General features: G+C 39.3%; 1 protein-coding gene across 1 annotated transcript in view; it reads right to left on the bottom strand.

The window, feature by feature from the left end:
• Positions 1-5,992: 5,992 nt before the first annotated feature.
• LOC124162129 (allatostatins) overlaps positions 5,993-17,510 on the bottom strand; it is a 297,864-nt gene continuing 286,346 nt past the window's right edge. The window contains exon 2 of the mRNA XM_046538542.1: positions 5,993-8,972. Within this exon, the coding sequence (XP_046394498.1) occupies positions 7,963-8,967 (1,005 nt within the window). The 5' untranslated portion in view covers positions 8,968-8,972 and the 3' untranslated portion in view covers positions 5,993-7,962. The remainder of the gene's footprint in view (positions 8,973-17,510) is intronic.

Below are 17,510 nucleotides of genomic sequence, written 5' to 3'. Positions count from 1 at the left end.
GTAAGATTTAAAAACACTGTGTAACATTACTACAGCTGTTTCAATTATTACTATCGATGGACTTCCACAAAGTCAACTCGTCAGTCAGTCAGAAGGAAACGCCTTATTGATATTAACGCCGGTACTGAGGATATCATGTACGTAGCAATTATATATAAATTTCTTTTCCAGTGTTTTGTTTTCTATAATATTAGAACTCAGTCTAGTATCTATATCCTTTTGGAGTCACGTACATTGGCGCTGAAGCACTGAAATTCTATCAAAGAAAACCATTCCCGTCACCTTCGGCTCAAGTTAAAAGGTATGGGAAATTATTGGTTTTTGGTATTTTTAAGAAAATTTTTGTTATTATTCCGTTGCAGCCTCTTTCTTTGAATATTAACCAGCAAAGTCTCATAATTTGCCGTTTTCATTTAACTTAACTGGCTGCAGAAATAAATTTGGCATTGTATTTTCTGCAAAATTGTTTAATTTAGTTTAGGGTTGAAATTTAGGATTTTGATTGAGAAAGAGTTAACGTGTTGATGCTTTATAAGGATTCGTTTTAGATGGTTGGAGAATGAAAGAGTGGCCGAGTTAAAGTTTTTTATATCCTGTCTTCCAATCCGTCGCCTACTTCTAGAATTTTCCCGACGAAAGTCAGCGGCCTTAACGCGTTATGGTAGTGACGGCTGGGAGCCGCACTGGGCGACCGAAGCCGATCGTTTTTTCCCCCTGCCGGAGTTCACATACTACTCAATTGCGGAACAACTATAAGATGTAGGGACTTGCGGTTTTCTTTATTGTATTTAGGAGACGTGTATTTACATAAATAAAGGAAATAAATAGTAATATGTCCTCAGGTGATCGAGAAAATCAAGTTGGACTTTGGTCAATTATAACTTGCCTCCAAGCTAAAAAATAAGAATTTTTAAACCGTCAATCTGTGGCTACACTTTTCTTCCACAACCACCTTGAGACCCACAGTTCTATGTGAATTCGCGTGGTCTAAAATGCTTCTACTGTGGAGTTCTGCAGGCCCAACACGGTGACAAAGGACGTGATTCGGGCCAATTCGATTGCCCAGAGCGGCTCCCAGCCGTCACTACCACAACGCCTTAACCCTTTCGGTGATGAGTGGACGATGCTACGAACTCATGCCGAGCGTGCCGCCATTTCTCTGTTACCATTTGGCCTTTTGTACATGTTTCTTGTTGCTAAAACTATTTGTGAGAGATTCCTTCCCTCAGTGAAAGGTTCTTCCTCAGCGAGCAAACAAGGCAGATTTATTAAGAAGTCACCGACTAAATGGCAGCAAATTTTAGTTTTCGCGGCAAAGTGGGCAACAACCTTCGCGCTTTCTTATTTTAAACTTACGAGCTACTGGCCGCGTAGGGAAGATTGCTCTTTCGTCGTGACTTTTTTTTTTTCCTTCCATGCACCGAACTCTTAAAATGAATCTTGATTTCGGTTCCTTTCGGGCGACCCCATTATGCTTAAAGGCTGTTTTTAACGGGGCACGTCATTGCGCAGGTTAGAAATGCATTAATTTTCACTATACCGTGCAAATGCGTAAATGCACGAATTAAATTAGAAGAAGGGTTTTTTTCCCTTCTCATTCCCATGCATTTTCTCACGCGTTCTGGCAATTTATCGCTTTACACGACGCAATTTTGACTGCACTTTCGTACATACGTCAGATTGTGTAATTATGTGGCCCGTTTTAAACGGCCTCAATGAATGACTATAGCGATAATTAACTTGTAACGCATATTATATAAAGTATTGAACGTAATTCCTTCTGTGGCCTGTTTAAGTGCGTATGGTCCCGTTGGATGTCTTGTGGACGGAGCTATGTGTGTGTCTTTGCTTTAGTGAGATTGAATTTCCACATAACAGCTTTTGAGCAGGTACAGGTTAATGGAGAGTAGCGATATTTTATGCATTTTTATTGGCGACTTTCGAAAACGTTTATCATTACTTAAATTCTCCCTGACGCTCTTTGCCCACAGAACACAAGGTAAATTGGTTATTCGTAACCTTTGTATCTACTAAATAAAATGTGGCTTTTAGTTCATGCATTCAGTATTAATTGACTCCAGTACCTTTTCTTTTGCCATCTCATTTTCTCACTGTAGAAATAGGCAGTGCATTAGAACTAAAATAGCTATAAGGAATCTAGCTGGTTTTGGAAATTCTTGTTTTTCTATAAGCATTGTAAGTACTGTGAAAAATTATTTCATTTCTCGATTTTTTCATTTAAAAGTGTTTCAGTCATAAAGAGCAATATCCTACCGTCTTATATAGCGATTCTAAATTAGGTATATAATAGTCTAATCTTCACTTTACCCATATAATTAATCATTTATTTTTTCAATTTTTTGTATCCCAGCTCACCTGTTGCTATGAGTTTGAACAACGCTTTGTCAAGTGTACCTTATCTATAATTTCATAAGAGGACAGCTTATCTGAAGCTATTTATTGATTAATCGGGGAAACTTATTTTTTATTATTAAAATAATTTGGCCAAAACTTTCTCCAATTTTTACAGTCCTTCTATACGCTCTAGAGACAAAAAATTGAACAGTGCATGAATTAAATTATTTTACCATGAACTCCACAGGGTGAAATAGTTAAAAGACTTAAATTGAAATGATGAGGGGCTTTAAGTGTTATGCATAAACGTTTGGTCAGTTATTATTTCAATAAAAATATTTGTATACCTTATAATTTTTAACTAATCAAAGATTGATCAGTGTACATTGATTTAAAGTGGATTTCGAATGAATAAAGATTTAAAAAATGCATGTGATTCTGTAAATTGATGATGACTATGTTGTAACTAGCCACTCAGCTGGTGTCATGGGAGCACTTCATTTTATGCTGTGTTTTGAAATGAGATGTCCTTCAGCACTTATCAACAGCTGGTTTTCTGTCTTTCATTAGCAGGTTTCAAACACCTAAGACTTCTCCACCTTCAAGACATGTCCACCGTCTGTCCAAGGCATCCTCTTCAGTTTCCCTTTAGCTTCTTCCTAACCTTACATCGTCTGTCATCTTCAGCCTTCTTCTTTCTCTTTTCTTAACTCATTCCACTGTTCCCTCGATTTCAGTATTCAAAATCCCCTTCCCTCTTAAAATATGCTCTATCCAATACCCTTTTCTCCTCATTACAGTTCTCAGTAATGTTCTTTCCTCCCCAACTCTCTCCGGCACCTCCTCATTCCTCACCCTTATCCACCCGTTTCACTCTTTACAGCCTTCTCCACACCCACATTTCAAAAGCATTTATTTTTCCCTTTCTCTTCTTCCCAAGGTACATGTTTCACATCCGTACAACATAGCACTTTACACGTAGCATTTCACCATTCTCTTTCTCAGCTCTAAGCTCATGCTGCTACATAATACCTCTCTTATTATTAAAAGCTACCTTTCCCATAGCTATTCTTGTCTTTGTCTCACTCCTCCGGTCTTCATTCAGTACGCTTCTTAAACATCCACACCTTCTAAATTGCACTATCTTTTCCCCATTGATAATAACAGTGGCATTTCCACCACCATTTACGCTCATAACTTTCGTTCTCACAACATTTACTTTCATTCCATACTGCATAGTTTTTCATTCCTTCCTCTAAACTTTATATCATTAAGAACTTAGGGATCTTAAAATATCTACTAGGCCGGAAACCTTAGATGGTTTGCGGTTATCTGAAGGGTGAGTTTTGTAAGTAAATGGTCAAATGATGATGTAATCTCTTTTTTGATACCTTAATTCCCATGGGCTCCTTTTTAACATCCCAGCCCTGCTTTGATAGGGTTCTTTCTTAAATTCGGGTAGGTGACACTGTATAACAACTGGTGTGTGTATATTCATTTCAGCAGCTTACCCCAACTCTATTTTCAGGGATGCGTGGTGAATGGTAATGACCACGAATGATGATGAATGGAGATAGACCGCCAGCGCCGGCTTAAATACAATAATTATCTTATTTCAATAGCACAAATAATTAAAAAATATTTTTAATGAAAATTCTTGAAATCAATTCCCTATTTTAGGTTGTTAAATGAAATCTTATTTTGTTAAGTTCCGCTAGCAAGGGATATGAAGCTTGAGGTAATCGTAGGTGGTCACAAACGTGTGCAGGTGAAGCAGTTCATTTATCGTTTGGACAGAACGTTAGAGGAGCTGATGGGGGGATCGTCTGCAAAAATTTAAAAGAAGGGTTTGTTTAGAGTCTTATCTAGTGTGTAGCGCTTTGCGGGGCGGAATGTACACTCTTAATGAAGGGAAAGAAAAGAACTTCGGTCTTCGATATACAGGTACAAAAAAGAGAAGGTGAACTGGACGAAGAGATAAAGAATCGAAAAACTGCTGGACTTGGTTGGTGGGGAGAGGCTACAACTAACAACTAGATTAGATACAGAGAGTAGAGATGGAGCGAGTACTAAGCGGGGAGAGTGTGTTAAAAGTCGTGTTGCAGGGATGAAAATTAGGCAAGTGGGGGAGTGGGAGGAAGAAAATAGGATTTAAAGATGTAATGGAAGGGAATAATAATAATAAATTCGTTTATTTCGTGGGCCTCTTGGCCCAAGAGAAAATTAATAAACAGGCCTTAATGTGTATTGAAAAGGAAAAGTTGAAAGATCTGGGTAATTTTAAAATGCTCCATGTTTAAAATAATTTAATAATTAGCCGGAAATCTCTCTGTATCGAAAGTCACTGGGGCTCAATGTGACTCCTTCGGATGAATGGCACGTGGATTTTTTTTACTATCCATTCCCGGCCGTCGCCTTACCGAATTCAAGGGCCTCAAATTTCTTCCCAGTTGCGTAAGAGATGAAATCACTCTTTTTTCTTTACGATGTTAGATGAATTTGCTGCCGAGAGGACGTACACAGAGGCACACTGTTGGTTGCATTCCCGAATAGAACCGTTGAATAGGGGATGCAGTAATAAGGTATTTTAATGGAGTGATTGGTGGTTGTTTTTCGGGTTCATTCCGCGTTGACTCGTATTTTGCGGACGACAGTTTCGGGCGCGTTCCAGCTCCCGCCTTCGGGTCGATTGGTGATTGTTTTTCGGGTTCATTCCACGTTGACTCATATTATGCGGACGGCAGTTTCGGGCGCGTTCCAGCTCCCGTCTTTTTTTGGACCCGAAGACGGGAGCTGTAACGCGCCCGAAACTGTCGTCCGCAAAATATGAGTCAACGCGGAATTAACCCGAAAAACAATCACCAATCAACTCACAGCGGAAGCCTCCGTAATAATTTTAAAGAAGTGATTGATAATAAAATGAGACATTAAATTTTTTATGTTTACAACTGGCATGATTTTATGGGATATAGTATTCAAATTTTACTTTTTCCTATAACTGCAATTTTATCAGGAATGAATGAAGAGATGCTAGTTTCTGGCCACGAAGGGGCGGGCGGCAGTGTTTTTATAAATGAACTCCTTTCACTCTTTGAACCCCACTGTAGCTTAAATTTCGAGCGTAGTGTCTTTGGATTAGCAGGGAGAGGATTTCCCTAACGATATTACCAAGTATTTTGTGAAAGTAAAGGTCGGGGGCTGGTCGCTTAAGGCATTGCCCCTGGATATTGAGTGGAGTGACTGCTTAAGAATGGGTGTAATATACATTGCTTTTGCGGGAAATAAGTTTGGTTCGAAGGAAAAATGGCCGCTTAATGAGATGGCTATTGAGTAGTGGTGGGCTTTTGGGCAGATTTCAATGTAAGTACGTTGTGTACTTACACAATGGCGGGAAGGCCTGAAACGTTACAATAATTTTCCATTCTCAATTTTCAACGGCGTCCGTCGTAGTGCTGCTTGATACATACCTTTGTACTTACCTATGCCAATGCAGTAGATCTCAAATTCCCGGCATGCATTGGCATCATTCTGCGACCAAACCAGCTATTAATTAATGCTGTATCCTAAAGTTCGTAGAAGTGAAGAATTGATTATGTTGCTAATTAATTTTGTCCTCTAAATAAACATGCGAGTCTTCTTTGCATAGGAATAAGGAATTTTATTGCGGTAAAATAGGTTGTACAGATATCAATAGGTACTGCCTAACGGAAAAGGTAAGGTGTGTGAAGTATATATTTTGTATACTCTTCCATGAAGTCTGAGACTCCATTTAATTGTATGTCCGTGAATCATTTATCCTTTTCATTGTCTGAAGACAGTGTTAATATGGATTTTCTCGAATATATGGAATGTTGGGTCTGTGAAATTACGCTGCCATGTACGGTAGTAATTGATCTTAAAACGTAAATACCTTCCGTTTAGTTATCAATGTCGAGGTAGCAAGATTAGCTAAGGTCTTAGTAGCGTTAATAAAAATAATCTTTATTTTCATTTTCTTTTTAAATTAATTCTGAACAAAATCATTTTTACATTTTTGAATGGTAAAAGTGCACAAATTTCTGCGGTGTATTTAAATATCTATAATACATATACGTTTGATTTTACCATCAAGATCTTTAACACCCCTGTTAACTCAATATTGGACATATTGATTCAGGCGGAATACAGCATCCAATTCGCGAATTATTTGCTATAGAAGAAGGTGAATGTCCATATTGGAAGTAACATAAAATGGGGATGAATACTGAAAGTAGGTACTTTCTTTACAAAACACACCACTGTTTACCAGGAAGAAAGTTAGGGGTTGAGCGTATGATTACAGTAAATGAATCTACTATTTCTGTTAACATCACCCGTGATATTTTCTCAGCCAGTTCTTACACACACTCCTTTATAACACTGAGATCCCAACTGCTAGACAAGGAATACATTGACTTAAAACATTATGTACAGAAAAAAATACACATATTGGAAAATTTTATCTCTCGTGATGACAGATAGATAACATTGGTGACTAGCTTATCAAAGTAACACATGAGGCAGGTTTCCTGATGACACAGCCGACAACACTTTCGTTTTAATGTACACTTCCATTGATTGGTGATAAAATGATATATTGATCCAACGCCAGGAACGCAATATTGATTATCAATTTGGGATTTGTGAGGAACACGACACACCTGCACGTGTTAAGATTGATTAAGAATTCAGCGTTTCATTACTTACGGTGTACCTCTCAAATGGTGCGTTTTACCAGTGATGAATCTTTCAATTGATCTAGTGCCATCAAGTCGTACTTATCGATTGTAGCTGTGACATTATTTGTACATTATGTGAAACATTTTAATATTATACTTAATTGAGTTAATCTCCTCTCGTTTCTTGTTTGAAATTATGAAAAGATGTTAAAATTATTTGTCATCTCTCTATCATGCAAGTAGATAACATGAGCCTCTGGAAAGTAAAGTGTTGTTTTCGTGATCACAATTTTTTTCTTTCAGTATCTTATGTGTCGCGGAATTTATTATAAATAATTTTAATGTCGCAGAGTCGTGAATTGATGTATTTTACCATCTCTTTGATCCATTTTGGCCACATATTTATTTTACATTCCTCAAAAAGTCTACCCCATCATTGTCTATCGCTCTATTTTGAGAGGTACTGATATTTAAATCAAATTATTTATCAGTGACATTAACCCACAATACTGCATTAAAATCATGTCCATGGTATAGTAAAATACTTGACGTAAGTGTTTTGCATTCGGTCATCAGGATTTTTTAATTTCCATTGGAAGTAAACCCAAATAAAACAAATTGAATGAACAAGCGTCAAAAAATTCTAATTAAATAACAAAATGGGATACATATCACGCGTATTCAGGTGTGTACGTTTGCAATCATCATACACCGCATATGATGCTATGAAGTGGACATTATTTCGGTCGTAATTGTCGGGAGAAGGGAATAAGGTCAGTAATAGTATATATTGCGGATGGGAATTATATCTCTGGGGCACGAGGTTTTTTTCCATATGTTTTTTAAATAAAACGTCCGTCGTCCCTTGGGGCTAATATATTGTTTTTTTTTGAAAATTTTTTTGCTTCATTCAGTGCTTGCCGGAGCTTTCTCCTTCGGCCGCCGCGGCGGCGTTCGGCTCTGTCGCCACCGTCGACTCGGACCGCTTACCAATGCCGAAGTCGTACATGGGTAGGCGCTTTCCCAGACCGAAGCTGTAGGTTCGCCTCCCGGCCCTGCCGAAGGAGGAGCCCTGTCCGGACGACCTCAGCCTTGCCGAGTCCGACCTCTTCCCGATACCGAAGTCGTAGTAACCACCCCTCTTGGCGTTCTCCTGTTCGTCCTGCCCAGAGATCTCTCGCTTGCCCAGACCGAAGGAGAACCTGTGGTCCCTCCTCTTCGGCATCTCTCCTTCCAAGGCAACACCGTCGTTGTCATCGCTACCACCGTAGTAATAGTCATCATCTTCCGCCCTCTTGCCAAGTCCGAAACCGTAGCGAGGATACCGCTTGCCGATCCCGAAGGAGTAGGTCCTGGCCCGCTTTCCCAACCCGAATCCGTACATCTGCCTGGCTCGCTTGCCCAGACCGAAAGAGTACATCTGTCTGGCCCTTTTGGTCTCCTCCGGGCTCCACTCAATCTCTCCATCCTCCCAGGATGGACCCGCGTCTCCATCAGCGGCTCCATTCTCCTCGGCAGCGTCCTCGTCCGGGTCTTCCTCTTCGTCCCAGTCTCGCTTGCCGATTCCGAACGAGTATTGCCTCCCGAAGGACTTGTCCCTCTTGCCTAAGCCGAAGGAGTAGAGCCTGTCCGCCCTCTTGCCTAAGCCGAAGTTGTAGACCGGCAGTCGCTTGTACTCTGACACGTAGCTGTACGCCCGCTTGCCCAGGCCGAAGTCGTAGAGTCTCTTGTAGAAGTCGAGGTTGTTGTCGTCGTCGGTGACGGCGGCGGTGTTGCCGGCGGACGAGGGTCCGGAGGCCGAGGCGACGGATTCCGAGGACACTGGTCCGGTGAGGAGGCAGAGGAGCAGGACCCAGGAGGCCACGGAGAGGGCGGCGAGGGTCAGTCCGCCCAGCGGGAGTCCTCTGCCGGCCATGGTGCCTAGTGGAGGAAAAGAGAGAAACGGGTTAGATTGACGAATCGCAGAGAGATAATTTACATGTATTCGTTGATTTGCCCGAAAGCGTTGCGGAACCTTGGGTTCATGGTTAAATCACTTACTTGGAGTGGCAACAGCGAGAAATTCCAAAGTTATTTAAATAACATTTAACATATTCCAGAAAAAATTCTGTTATGTCATTTTTTGGCATGTTAAACATGCTGTTTTTTTTGTTTACTCTTATTATATTAATATCCATGTGTAATGAAACTTGATTTTTCTACTAGAGCTTTTTAGCTGCATAATCAATAATTTGAACAATTTAAACTACCTCAAAGCTGATATTACGGCTCGTGGCACTTTTAGGTTGAGAAGCAAAAGCCGATATATCGGCCACTGATACTGCGAGTGATAAAGAAATAGGATAAACTGTATTTAATTCATTCACTTTCATATATCAGTAGCATTTAGAGGTATATTAACGCATTAGACACAAGGATGAAGTATATTCCCCTTGATGATGACATGAATATGTTGAAATGGGTTGGTGTGTATAGCTAAAAAGTGTGACATTTAAAACAAAATATATAGATATGAAAAAGGGTTGTTGCCAATGAAAAAGGTGGGGGTTTTGCCACGCTCATTCTACCATCTATTTAACCATGAGAAGGCGAGTTTGAATTCTTACTGCAAGTTCGCAACAACTTAGAACTTGGTTTATTTGGCTAATTCAGGGTTGACAAATCAATGACATATTCCTTCACAGTACGAACCGCGTATCCATCATAAAAGGAAGCTTGCGATAGTTCTTTTGACTGTCGATCGAAAAAACTATTTACCTTACTATTTGTTAATTTCAATATAAATTCTATTTTTTCACTACTAATAGATATCTTAAGTTAATGCCTTTAGGTGTTGAACTGTAACAGACTCTATATTTTAATTTTTTTAATTCCATAGTCTCGCCAATTGTCAGTTTTGAGGTACCCGAATTCGATATCTTCAAAAACATTCTTCTTCACTTCATTTGTGACGAACTTCAAGCTGATAGTACAAGCATTTAAACGAGTAAAACGTCACGAAAAAAAGCCAAATACGATCGGTGTAGCGGGAATGATGCGTTAATATTCTTGACTTGAATAGTCGTGTGAGCCAAAATTATCACTCTTATCTCTTTAGCAAGCGCGTCGGGTAGAAAATGAGTGATTTTTTTCAACGAAAAGTATCACTGAGTGCTTCAAAATGAAGGTTGAATGGGCGTATTTTTACACTCATGAGAGCTGCACCTTCTGTCTCTCAGCGTGGTCTGTTAGAAGGTGTCGGGTCCTCAGGTGTGATAAAGAGGAACAAAGGGGAATTTGAAGCTAATGTTTGCATTTTGCTTGTTCTTTCTTCACCTTGGAGAACGGTGTGTGGCAACAGAGAATTTCGTCACCTTTGTGATTGATGATGCGTGACAAATGAACGACTCAATCGAATCTCTCGGATACGCGTTCGATCGGGACTGAACGATGAGAAAGTTGGCGATTGATGGATTCCTCTTGAGACTTGAAAATCCTCTCTGTTCGATTGTGCCCTTGGTGGGGCTGTTGATCTCACATTATTCATGAGGGTTGGACTGCAGGTAGTCAGGCTAACTGCATGCCATCACTCCATCCGTTAGGGGGGGCTTCCATTAATTTTGGACAGCGTCCGTGCCGATTCGACCGCCTCCGGATGTTTCTCATAGTCGTCCCTCATCCTGCCTCAGTTAATTCATTAGCGGGAAAGGTATCCGGTGATAGACAGTTCTGTTTGGTGAATTTAAATGATTACTCGGACGGTTTGCACCTGGGTTTGTGGGCGCACGGATCGGCCTAGGTATCCATCCAATTTCAATTTTTTGGGAAACTGGTCACTAGGCCTCTATTGACTGTTCATTTGCATCTACGTACTAGCCTACTAGCTGCGTCAACAGGCGTGTGGTAGAGGGTGAGAAGACACCGACCATTTACAAGCATTATTTTATTTATTTACATTCATCACTCCGAAAACAGCGCTATTTAGTCGTAACATTGAGGAGTTAACCTCCTTGTTTCTGGCGTACTGTATACAATACATCTATGTTTGAATTTTTCACTGCTTGGCTAAGTGAAATTTCGTTATTACTTCTAGTTCAGTGCGTCCGGACAGCATAATATAGAAGCTTGATTTACAGAAATTGCTAATGTTGTTTGTTAACATGTTATGAATAGGAAATATGTAGACATGTCCCGGGACTGAGGAGGTAGCAACAAAGAACTATGGACGACCACAAACAACCATGCCCTAGTTAGGAGTGATTTACCCAGGCGGGACTCGAACCCGCGACTGCATTGTTTGGTAGGCGAAGAATTCACCCCGACGCCACCGAGGCCAGAAATTTTCCCGGCAAATGTACGAAAAAATTATTAAGCATAGTTTTACTTCTCTTGTATGCTGATTAATGAAAGAGTATACCAATTCCTCGCCAAAGATTCGGCATCTGAACTGTTCTTTCCCAGGGATGGGAATTTAAGTAGTATTTGCATGAGAATTCGACCATTATGATTAAAAACTTTTGGGCTATGTCGCCGCGTCAATTCTTGGGTAGCGCCAACGATTCCCGACCGATGCTGGTCGCTTTTTCAAGGGATTATGATGCTGGTCGCTTTTAAAAGCGACCAGCATCGGTCGGAAAACATTGGGGCCACCCAAGAATTGACGCGGCGACATAGTCCAAAAGTTTTTAATCATTATGACGAGCACCCGCGAAAGTTTTAACGAAGAATTCGACCAGTCAAACTTCCTTCAAATTTTTATTTCAAGGGAATCGCAAAGTTAACAAAAATTCCCTTTCAATTGAAAGCCTTTAAATTAGGGTACTTCATGAAACAAGTGACTTTGTACGGGTGCAAATTTGTATACACCAAGAATGAGGCTTGCCAAGAAAAAATATTTAATTTTGCCGCGATTCGAACTAAGATATCCCGATTTCCGGACAGACGTGTTAGCCAGCTACAGCACCAAACATTCTTATCAGGTGAACTTCAGGATGATGATTAATTACGTTTTGAAGGAATAACGCGCTACGGAAAAAAGGCAAAATATAACTTGTGGAGATATAGTGATGCGTCCTCATAAGTTTTCTTCTTTGGTGGAGAATCGGTGAGGACTAACAATCGATGGATATGACCTTGAATTCACGAGACTGACCTCCTTTCCACGTTTGGGGGGAGTATTTGCCTCCGCTAAAGCGATATTTCGGAACTCCCACGCGTCGCTACTGTGTAGTACATACAGTTTACCCTCAACATTTTTTCGTGGGCCGCCTCTGTTCTGAATAAATGGGCCCTAGAACTGCATTCCCCATTTGTCCTGTCTCCCCTCTCCCACCCCATTGATGCCACACTCATTGCTCAAAAGGATTTTGCCCACGTGCATCCCTCCTGACCAATGCAATGCATTTTAATTTGTTTACCAGCGCCATTGCATCGCCATTTTCGCTCGTCCATCTCACGGATTTTTCAGCGATTTTCGGCCACATGACTTGATTTTTTAATGCAAATCGTTTGAATGCTTGCTTAGGCATGCAAGTGAGCATTGGAAAATTGGTTAACTCTTCTGAAAACGCATCGAAGCGCAATTTGGATGTCGTAACGGATTGTAAACCGAAAGCAATGACGTGGGCTTTTAATTGAAATTGATGGTATTAATTTTAAGGATTCGTGGTGGACCGGAGGGTGTAGGGTTGGGCCTATGGCGGAAGGGTTCAAGGTTCAAATCCGGTTGAAGCCTTGGGACGACTTTCGTAAAATGTACTCGAAGACCATGGTGACTCACACAAGGGAATAGTTCCCCCACAAAAAAACTGCAGTCTATAAATAGGTGAATAATCGACTGCATGAACTCGACTTGATTCATAGAAGTTGGAAAAATTACCGTGAAAAATAGATTTAGGAATTTATTTTTAGTAAGATCAATGAATAATATCTTCTGTTCTCCTCTATTTCGGTTATATTCTATTGGGTTCCATTTTTTCTGTTGAATTAATGGGTGGAGATAGTGTACCCCGAAAAAAGTCATTTGTCTCTACATGTAAATGTAAGAGAATAAGGTGTTTACTTTCCGTTGGAAAATTTGGAGAAATAAAAAAATTCCATCCAATTCAAGTCTGAACAAGTTTTTCTCACCACTACCACAAGTGTGTGGAAGATGGGATAAATAAGTAGTTTTCACTGAAGGTACGGGGGCTCTTTCAATTTGGACGAAGAAATTCCAAATCCCAAGGTCTGAGAGTAATAATGCATGGGTGTAATTAAAATTTCTTCTTTCGGTTTGTCTAAATAATGTAATATTTACGTAGCTCAAAAGGATGAAGTGAATAGAACCTAATCCTGGGATATGTGGAAGATATTTGAAATAGTAAATGTTTAAAAGTGAATGCTTGCAAATCCGAAGACTATAAAATTCGAAAGCCTTTCACCGATCATCTTGGATTTTGGCACAACTATTAATTTTTTTAAGGAGAAGTTTTTGTTATAAATGTCCCTCATGATCCCCGAAAGGCTCCCCTCCATAGGGGTCCATTTGTGAAGCAATGGGTATAATAATGTGTTGGGATTTTTTAAAAGTACTTCCTCTCATGATAGAGGGCTGAGATGATATATTAGTGCATTTGAGAGATAAAGTATCGAATCATTGCATAAGATTCTGTTTCACTCCTCGTTTTAATCTGAAATTCTTGTTTTTTTGCTGATAGATCTCAAATTTTTCTATGAAATGTACCAAGTCATATTTTATGGTCTACTATTCATAATTTTAATTAATTTCAATGCAATGCCATGTTTCCGTTCGAAGTATGTTGAGCGATTGACGTTATTGTTATTACATTTCCCTATCAATTGGTGTTTCTATAATTTTATTCTTGGGTAATATATTTTCTTTGGGACGTCTGCTGTTTTTTTAACTTTGAATTTATTTGCTGAGCTGATCAGGTTTAAATAGTTTATAGTGAAATAAAGCTTTAACCAATGCTATTTCCACGGTAAATAAGTTCTATTAAACTCCTGCAATTCAGTCTCGTATATATGTTTTATCCGCCACTCATCTGGACTACTTCACATGAATTGAGTTTACCGATTGGAGACATAGTGAACATCGTCATAGCGTATGCAGTAATTGTAATTGTTATTTCCTCGATTTTGTGAATATTCTCTCACCAAAAAGGCATGAACATTCTACCATAAATTTAACTTTTAGGTGTGAATTAACTTTATCAGTTGGCTAGCATGGCAATTAAATAAAATTTATTAAAATTTATAGAAGTATGCATTCTTTAATTATTATGTTCGTCGAATTAATGCGTAATTTTTTTCACCCTCACCTACTGTTTCACCATGCTCCGTTGCAAAAGTTTTCATCCTATTAGTTTTATCTTTCATGGACAACTCTCTTGGAACTCTTTCGCAAATCCCGGGAATATTTTTATACATTTCTCGGGAAAGATAGCACCGTATTTAATTTGAACCGTGATGATAATTTTTCCTTTTTCATCGAAAATATTGCCTCCAGTTTTCGATGGCAAAACTCTTTGGAATAAAATATGCGAGAAGTATTTGTTTTGATTCACGCTGTCACGAACCTTCCTCCTCCCTACCTTCTTCAGTTAACAAATTACATGGATAATTTGAGAGAGGAATAGGAATGCCAAACTGCCTGATCCACATCCACGATGGCTCTGCTGCGCGAATGGTCATTACCTTGTCGCCTATTGTTGTGGCGCTGTTGCCTGTCATAGTGTTGCACCTGTTGCTAGAGTTTTGCAAAGGAGAACCGCTGCAGTGAGGAGAATAATTGTGGCTTGCCACTATTTTCCTCCCGTTTTGTGGGAAGGCTGTTTTCGGTCCGTTTGTGCACGTATTTTTTTGCTCGCAACTTTGCGTAATGTCAAGCTATAGCGCTGGGACCAAGTTTAAAATATGCGTGCAAAGATTCTACGTCGAACGCATCAGCAGGGTCAGCACTTGGTAAGACTGAGATAGACCCTAAAGTGCGACTGCGAAAAATTCAGACGGACACACGCCACAAACTCAATATATAGACTTCATAGACTAGTTTACGGTTTCACCGGCGCCTTGGCGCATCCCTCTTGCTTGACTTCGGCATATTTAGCAATTCTCCGGAGGTCGAGCAAAATATCGATGAAAGGGATCTTGGTCTTCAATGCGCTGGAATCGGCAGTGGTGACGCACAAAACGGTATTTACTCGCGTAGAAATACTTCGTGGCCAGCTTCCAAAGTCGCAAAAAGCTCGGCGCCCTCTGTAGTTTATTGTTCCTCTCATCAAGGGTATCGCTCCGTAAATCGTTCTGCGGTGAAGGTTTCAAAGACCTCTTTAAGCCCGACGTTGGCCGACAAGAGCGTCAACTCACTAGGGTGGTAGTGTATATATGCTTCCTTTTATCAATTCGTTAATGAAATCAATTCGTTAGCTTGTCTTCTTAACTTTATTTGTTTAAAGTGCACTTTAAATTAGCAGTCTAGCTGTGTGCGTTCCATTTTATTCAAAGTAAACAATAGAAAAGGTTCCAATTCTCGAGAAATAGATATGTATCGTTAGAAATTCCAATATTTTTTTAATCGGATTTTAGTCAAATCAACTTCATTTTCATGAGAATGGTTTTTCGTCCGGCTCAAATATCTGCCAAAAGTGTTAACGTAAAGATACATGGATTATATTATCTACATTCCGTGAACCACTATTTTGCTTTTATCCTCGTTCAAATCGCATAAGGTGGCAAAACATTTTTGGATAATATGCGCGTGAATTACTTGTTTTGAATCACGATGTCACGAACCTGCCTCCTTCAGCCAGCAAATCACATAGACAATTTAGCAGAGGAACAGTGTCACATTGGGATATTATTTTACGGTTCCCCAGTCAGATGTGGCATGAAAAATATCAGTGAAATAAAAATCGTCACTAGAAGTCATGAAAGCATCAGGAAAAGTTAGATTAAGGTCAGGAAAAAAACTCCTGAGATTTTGTTAAAATTTGTGGTTAAACGTTGATTGAATGCCTAATTCGTGAATAATTTTAAAATGTTGCCTTCTTATCCTGCAATAGCTACTTCTTCTCAAAAATATGGATTAAACGTTTTTTTTAGTATCACATATTGCAATCCTAAAAAATGTATGGGCTCCGTAATCGATGCTTGCCTATGTTTTAAATATATGCAGGTTGTATGCGGTGTAAAATATATGTCATTGTCATAACCCTGAAGCTTATATGTTAGTGGATAAAAGTGATGCTAAAGATTCGCTCTAATGGTTGAAAAACTTTATATAGATACATACCTGTTATCCGAATGTGCATGTCAATTAGCCTATTTATCATTTGGGCATTGGAATATGTCACGTGTACTTTATGAGCTGAATTATTTTTTGTATTACAACCAATACTTTGCTCTAACAATGCATCTAATGTTTTGTCATGGGATAGAGGCGTATTGCTTGATTTCAACTCATTATAATATCTTGATATTTTTAACCCTCATCAGTCGACAATTTCTCTCAAATATTAGAATTTTTCCTTGCTAAATTTTCAGATTTGGGATAAGTTTTTTTATATTGTACAGGTGGCTCAACTTGATAGATAGTTATTGATAAAGGTGTACTGCAGGATATTATTATTATTATAGTATTCTACCGATTAAGGTAGGTTTCCATGGAGTACTAAAGAGGTGATCTGGGAGCCTCCCTTTCCTTCCAGCACTGCCTTCTTTAATTCACTGTAAGGCCTACTCTCTTTCAATGGAGTACTGCAGGATATATATGCTAAAAAAATCCTGATGGTAGGTCTAGTTTTAAACAAAGGATAGGTATGTCAGGACATCAAGGCAAATTACCAACGCCGGTCGAGTGGTAATGATCCTCTCTAGTAGATGGCGGTAGTAATGCGGATGCGAGGAGATATTGGGGTAAAAGTTTTACTGCAGCCGCGATTTACGTCAGGGAGAGGGTGCGTTAAAAATATTGAGTTGGAGAAGTAATTTGGGATAAGAAACAGCTTAAAACACTTGTAGATGTATAGAAAGTTTGCTTTCTTGGGCAAAATGTGTGTGTAGCATGAGCTGGTGTGGCAAAAGAAAAGTTTTGGATTGTAAACCGAAACTACAAGGTTGAACGTGATGGAAGGGCTCCATATCAGTTATAATGACACTTGGTGACTTCCACAATTTATTGTAAGCTAGTTTGTGTGTTGGATATGAGACATGTGATATTACAGGTCTGGCAGGGTGATTGATCTTATGTATTTTAAGGAGGTTATGGAACTTCGGCGGTGTGGGGCTTATATTAATAATACCATGTTTCACTCCCTCTGTCAATAGGGATCCACATCTGTCCAATAGAAAATTGTTGAAGTCACTAGTGTTATCATTGCTAATATTTTAGCATTTATTTAACTAGCGGATAAAGTCATTTTTTTAAAAGCTTGAAGATTAGAATAAACATAATGAATGCATATAATGATTTAAAAA

Source organism: Ischnura elegans, chromosome 7 (assembly GCF_921293095.1).
Source record: "Ischnura elegans chromosome 7, ioIscEleg1.1, whole genome shotgun sequence".
In the NCBI taxonomy this organism is placed as follows: Eukaryota; Metazoa; Arthropoda; class Insecta; order Odonata; family Coenagrionidae; genus Ischnura; species Ischnura elegans.
The sequence above is the reverse complement of the archived record's forward strand: the minus strand, read 5'-3'. Positions and strand labels throughout refer to the sequence as shown.